Source organism: Pituophis catenifer, unplaced genomic scaffold (genome assembly GCF_029215685.1).
Source record: "Pituophis catenifer annectens isolate HBS135680 unplaced genomic scaffold, rPitCat1.0.hap2 SCAF_7, whole genome shotgun sequence".
NCBI classification, from domain to species: Eukaryota; Metazoa; Chordata; class Lepidosauria; order Squamata; family Colubridae; genus Pituophis; species Pituophis catenifer.
In genome coordinates, this window is record NW_027256887.1 from 87,967,886 (window position 1) to 87,974,566 (window position 6,681).

The 6,681-nt window shown below is 45.7% G+C and overlaps 1 protein-coding gene across 2 annotated transcripts in view; it reads right to left on the reverse strand.

Annotated features, from left to right (window-relative positions):
- Nucleotides 1-6,283, reverse strand: part of KLHDC10 (kelch domain containing 10) — a 50,992-nt gene extending 44,709 nt beyond the window's left edge. For both annotated transcript variants that reach the window (XM_070947471.1, XM_070947469.1), the window contains exons 1-2: nucleotides 6,079-6,283; nucleotides 1,938-2,159 (exon numbers count right to left, since the gene is read on the reverse strand). In XM_070947471.1, coding sequence (XP_070803572.1) covers nucleotides 1,938-2,159; nucleotides 6,079-6,217 — 361 coding nt within the window. In that variant the 5' untranslated portion in view covers nucleotides 6,218-6,283. The remainder of the gene's footprint in view (nucleotides 1-1,937; nucleotides 2,160-6,078) is intronic.
- Between the last annotated feature and the right edge of the window lie 398 nt (nucleotides 6,284-6,681).

The window sequence follows — 6,681 nt, forward strand, 5'->3', positions numbered from 1 at the left end:
GCAAGAACAGTTAAAACAAAAGGGACGACTCAGGAGTAAGGCTTGGAGATGATTGGCCCATAAAACATAAAGGAAGAGCAAAGGCACATGGGCCTTTGCAGGAAGCAACGTTGTGGATGGTGTCGGTTTGTACTTTGAAGCTCCGTTTTTGACTCTGTGTTTCCGTGTGGCCTTGCCAAGATAATTGCCAATTAGGTCTTTGGCAGCGTGTCAAAAGAAGATAAAGGTGGGTGTTTACCAGCCTGTGGCAGACTTCTGTTGGGCTATTTAGAAACTCTGGGTGATTCAGCACGTGATGTGAATGAAACTCTTGCCACAGTTTTTAAGTGAATCACTGCAGTTGTTAAGTTAATAACATGGCTGTTAAGTGAATTTGGCTTCCCCGTTGACTCTGCTTGTCAGGAGGTCGCAAAAGTGACCCCACGGATGCTGCCACCTTTAGATGTATGAGTCCGTTGCCAAGCGTCTGAATTTTGATCAGGTGACCCTGAGGATGCTACAATGGTCATAAATGGGAAAACCAGTCATAACTGCCAATAAACAAACTGTCGTAAGTCAAGGACTACCCATAATCATGCACAGAGGAGTTGCAACAAGAAGCTGAACATAACAGTTTCATTCTCAATCTTATTCTAATATAGTTTTTGCATAGTGAAACATGCAAACATGTTTAAACTTATTTAATTTAGGCACCAGCCGTCACCAAATTGTGCACTGTGGGAAAACACATAATTATTTAAAAAGGGTAAGAAAAGAAATACAAGAATGAAACAAGCAAGAATACCTGGTTTATTTCATTCTTGTGTTTCCTTTCTTAACCTTTTTAAATAATTGTACTGTGTTTTCTTTCCCATTGTATTTGGTTTTATTCTTTTTTTTTGTATAAAATTTTTTTATTTTATAGACAAACATATAATACATAATCAATCGTTCAGTGTATCATCTGAGTACATCTTTTGTGTCTTCTTGTTACTCCTCCATTATTTATCATATTTTAATATTATCATTCCATTTATTATAACGTTTCTCCCATATATTCTTGCTTTTCTCTTTTTTTTAATTTTAAATATTTTATTCATTTTAAAAGTAAAACAATGGACATTGCTCAACGTCTCTGGTTTCTAACATTTGCGTCTAAATCAAGTTAATAAGTAATCTATTCCTTGATCTATATACAAATTTACATATCTCCCATTTCATTATAAATCAATTATGCAGTATTTTACTTCCTAAACAACTATGCATGTATTTAATAAACCTATATTAAATTCACAAATTCAATATACATTGATATATTGATATACATTGATATATACATTTCCAGACATTCATTATCCCTTGCTTTTCTCTTAATACATTTATCTATCTTCTTTCTTTTCTTCTTCTCTCATTTCATTACAATATTACCCTATATATATCTCTTCTCTAACCATTGATAAAATTGCCCCACCTTAAAATATTCCGATTCCTCTCTTTTTTTAATTGTCAAAGTCAATCTATTCATTTCTGCACAATCCAATATTTTCTTAATTACTTTTCCCTCTGTAGGGATTTTCTCTGCTTTCCATCTTTGCACAAATACTATCCTCGTTGCAGTTACAACATGTATAATCAAATATGTATTTTCTTTACTAAATTTCTCTGGTAAGATACCCAATAGGAACAATTCAGGTTTTAAATCCATATGTTGTTGTATCATTTTTTTCTAACCATGTTTTAATTTTAATCCAATAATGTCTTGCTTCCGGACACGTCCACCACATATAATAATACGATCCTGGTGTCTGATGGCATTTCTAACATTTAGCTGATTTATCTTTAAACATTTTTGCCAATTTTTCAGGTGGCATATGTGTTTGGTTTTATTCTTAACCTTTTAAAACAATTTTGAGATCCATTTTGAGCTATTCATCAGTAATTCATCCGCTTGCACTTACGCGACATGGATGCCAACTCGCGAGGCATGTAGCCCTCGGTGCCCATCTGATGCCAGGTGCCAGTAGCAAAGTTGTATCGCCAGAGTTCCCGGAACAGCGGGTAATCTTCATTCTCCGGCCCCCCAGATTCATCATAGTCAGGATTGTACCCTCCAAACACATACAGGTTGGCATTGTCTGCCACGCAGCGGTGGCCGCTTCTGGCTGGCGGCACTCGGTGGCCTAAAGCAGAATAAAGACCTTTTTTGTCACTCAGAGAAGACACAAAATCACTGGGGCAAAACTGGGTGATGTAGGAAATGGAGCGCTAAGGCTGTGGGGCAAATGTCACAACAGATAAAATTTCAGCATCCAGCAAAATTTTAAATTGGATTTTAATGGGATGTTTTTAATTGTGGGCCAAAGTATTTAATCTGGTTTTAAATTGTTCTTAACTTTTATATTTATGTATTTGATCTTGGCTGTTCACCGCCCTGAGTCCTTCGGGAGAAGGGCGGTATATAAATATAATAAATAAAATAAAATAAATAAATAAAGTATGTGGGATAGTCAGTTTAGTGTAGTGGTTAAGGTGCTGGCCTAGGAACCAGGAGACGGTGAATTCTAGTCCCCCTTTAAGCATATAAGCCAGCTGGGTGACTTTGGGCCAGTCACTATAAGATGTGGGCCAATCACCAGGAGACGATGAGTTCTAGTCTTGCCTTAGGCATGAAACCCAGATAGGTAACTGTGGGCCAGTCATTCACTCTCAGCCCAAGCCACCTCAGCTGGCTGTTGCTGTGGGGAAAATAGGAGGAGGAAGAAGTAGTATTATGTATGTTTGCTGCCTTATTTATAAATATAATAATAAAAACCCAGGATACTAATCAATCAACAACATATGTAATGCTGCATCAGAAAGCATCTCTGGAGAATTTTAACCAATATCTAGCTGGGATAGCAAAGAGGACAAGAGGAGTGGCACGAGGCCAGGAATACAGCATTCGACCTGCTGGTGATGAATTACTTAGAACGTCTTCCTCAAAGTAGCAAAAAGTTCTCCTCGTAGCAACCACAGAGCTGAACTTTGCACTACTTAAGATTTATTTAGGGTTGTGTGCAGCGCTTCAACCACCCAAAAGTGCACTAAAATAGAACTTCTCTGCAATACAGCGCCTTGGAGAATCGAAGCTTTCCTCCAGTACGGCTGAAATTCAGGCTCCTGTATATTTCATTAGACTTTTGGGGATTTAATCTACACAAATGGGCAACTCCACTATTTATAACCTTTTCAGTACCGAATGGGAAAACAGTTTCTGTTAAGGGCAGCCCCATAACCTGGGGTTGAACAAGTGCAAAACACAATTTGTTTTGGAAAAGAATCGTAGCCAGCTGGGTGACTTTGGGCTAGTCCTCCTCTCTCAGCCAAACCCAGGTTGTTGTGTTGGAAAAAATAGGGGGAAGGAGGAGTCTGAGATATGTTTGCCGCCTTAACTTGTTTAGGAGAATAAAGATGGGATATAAAATAACATCATAAATTATTCTTAAATTAGCTAGTAGATAAAACCCAATGTCTTTGACAAAAATGTAACTGAAGGCCTAGCCAAATCTCCCAAAATTTCTCTTCCATCCCCTTCATCCTGACAGCGATGATGCTCGCACAGCACACCAAACAACTGAGTTGCCCATCGTGTCCCAGCACAAGCTTCCTGAGCAAACTGGAAACACTGGCCAAATTTCCTGTGGCCATTTTCCAAATTCCTTGTAGCCAACCAAAAGTGCTGAAAAAGAACAGCATGACTTCCTATGACGGTACTTTCACATGGTTAGTAAATCCCGGAAGATGCAAAAAAAAAAAGCACAATTTTCTTCAAGCTGAGGTCAGCTCTCTCTGACTGCCAGGAAACTCCACACGGTTTCTCTGCTATCAATAGAGAAGTGAGGCTTCATGGCCTTCTTTTAGGCCTGCTTTCAAGGTCTATCTTTAGCTACACTCTAGGATTTATTTAGAAGAGAAGGTTCGTAGCTCAAGGTTGAACTGTGGAGTCCTTGGTGGTTTGTGAACTTGGTTGTTTTCCTGCAGATGTTTTATGACCCAACTAGGTGACATTACTAGGGAGTGGAAGTTGTTGGGGGGGGAGAGGGGAGTAGGAGGAAGAAGGGAAAGAAAGGAGGACTGAGGGATCCTTGGTGCTCTCTGAGTTGGGTTGCTTTCTTTTGCAGACATTTCATGACCCAGCTAGGGAACATCATCAGTGCTAGATGGGAGTGGGGTTGAGGAGAAGGAGGACTGTGGGGTCCTTGGAGCTCTCTGAGCTTGGTCGTTTTCTTGAAGTTTAATAACCCAACTAAGTAACAGAATCAGTTCTCAGTCTGGTTTCTGGAGTGGGGGAGAAAAACTGTTTAGTCCTTGGTGCTCTCTGAGCTTGGTTGTGTTCCTGCAGACATCATCAGTGTTAGAAAGGGGGGGATGATTTACTTTCTGTTTATGTACAAGTGGCTTGTCCCATCAGTGTTTGGTGGGAGGGGTCTTGCGGGTTCCTTGATCAGGAAGTCCCTTGATTGCTTACTGTTTGTCTGTCTGCGTTGGTAGATCCTTGACTGGGGTATAAACAGAGAGCCAACCTCACTCACTCCTAGCACTGATGATGCTACCTAGCTGGGTCATGAAACACCTGCAAGAAAAAAACAACTTCAGAGGGCAGCAAAGACTCCATTGTTGTCCTTGTCCTCCTTCTCTCCCCTACAAATCCAACTCCCTTCCAGCACTGATGCTGTTACCTAGCTGGATCATGAAATGTCTGCAAGAAAACCACCAAGCACAGAGAGGCACCAGGGACCCCACAGTTCTCCTCCTCCTCTTCCTCTTTGCACTCCCTTCTAGCACTGATGATGTTTCCTAGTTGGGTCATGAAACGTCTGCAAGGAAACCACCAAGCTCAGAAACTATCAAAAGCCCCATGCTTTCCTCCTCCTCCCCCCTGCAAACCCCACTCCCTTCCAGCACTGATGATGTTACCTAGATGGGTCATGAAACGTCTGCAAGGAAACCACCAAGAGCACCAAAGACCTCACAGTCCTCCTCCTCTTTCATCTTCCTTTCATTTCTTCATACTTTTACCCTCCTCCTCTTCTTCCTCCTCCTCTCCACAAACTGCCCCTCCCTTCCAGCACTGATGATGTTCCCTAGTTGGGTCATGAAACGTCTGCAAGGAAACGATCAAGCTCAGAGACCACCAAGGACCTCACAGTCCCTCCTCTTCCTTCATCTTCCTCACTTTCATTCCTTTTTCCTGTTCCTCTTCCCCTCCTTCTCCTCTCCATAAACCACCTCTCCCTTCCAGCACTGATGATGTTCCCTAGTTGGGTCATGAAACGTCTGCAAGAAAACAACCAAGCTCAGAAACTATCAAAAGCCCCATGCTTTCCTCCTCCTCCTCCTCCTCCCTGCAAACCCCACTCGCTTCTAGCACTGATGATGTTGCCTAGTTGGGTCGTGAAACGCCTGCAAGAAAACCACCAAGCTCAGAGAGCACTGAAGACCCCCCCACAGCCCTCCCCCCTCCTCCTGTTCCCCTTTTTCTTCTCCTCCTTTTCCTCCCCTTCTCCTCCTCCATTCAACAAGCTACCCTCCCTCTCTTCTAGCACCGATGATGTTCCCTAGGTGGGTCACAAAACGCCTGCAAAGCCCCCCCCCCCACCAAGCTGAGAGACCACCAAGGATCTGCCCCCCCCACAGGGATTTCCTGGTGGTCCCCCATCCAGGCTCTACCCTAACCCTAAAAAGGACTGAGTGTTCCCCTCCCCCCCCTTCCTGAGAACCATCCCACCCGCCAGGACCTGCAGTCCCAACTCTGCCCCAAACTTTTAAAGCCCTTGTCCCTCCTCAAGGGGGCGTCCTTCCCAGGTAAAGTGCCCTGGAGCAAGGAAGCTCCACTCCCCGCCCATTTTTTTTCCTCTTCCAGGAGGCAGGAGTAGCCTTCACGGGGCTCCGCTGGAGGCTGGAGGCCGAGCCGAATATTCCCGCTCTCCGGGAAGGGCGGGTGGGAGGAATGGACTCTAGGCCGGTCACGCCCAGCCCGGCCTACCTCGCAGGGGTGTTGTGCGAGGCCTAGAGACCCAGGAAGGGCCCTCCCGCGGCCAGGGCCTCCCTTTCACTCACCGACGCGTCCGGGGCCGGGCGGGAGTCGGACGAAGCGGTTGAGGAGCCCCCCGGACGGGGCCTGAGCGGCCGGCCCGTCGCCGCTACCCCCTCCGCGCTGCCCGTTGCCGTCCCAGCCTTCTCCGTCGGCCGCAGACATGCTCCCCGCCGGCCCGGGCTTGGCCTCGCCCCGCGTCCCCTCAACGGCCGACCGGCGGAGCCCCCCTCAGCCGCCTCAAGGCACCGCGATAAGCGGCGTTTCCCCTGGCGGGCCAATCAGCGTCGCCCTAACTCCGCGCCAGCCAATAGGAGGCGCGCTTGTTGCGAGGCTGCGAGGGGAGGGCCGGATGATCATAGAGAGCCGTCGGTCGCAGCGACCGCCCGGCGGCACCACGTGATCGGCAAGAGACGGCGGATGGCCGATCCGACCCTTCGCTTTCTGGCGGCCTTGCGTCAGGCAGAAGCAATCGAAGCCGGAACAACTGTCCCGCGCGACCTCTTCGCAAGGGCTGCTGGGGGCTGTAGTTCAATTGTAGGCAATTTTCAATAGACTCGGTGGCCGATCGACCGCAGTCGTGAAATTAACGGGAAATGGGTTGCATTTCGGATTTTTTTAAGCCTTGC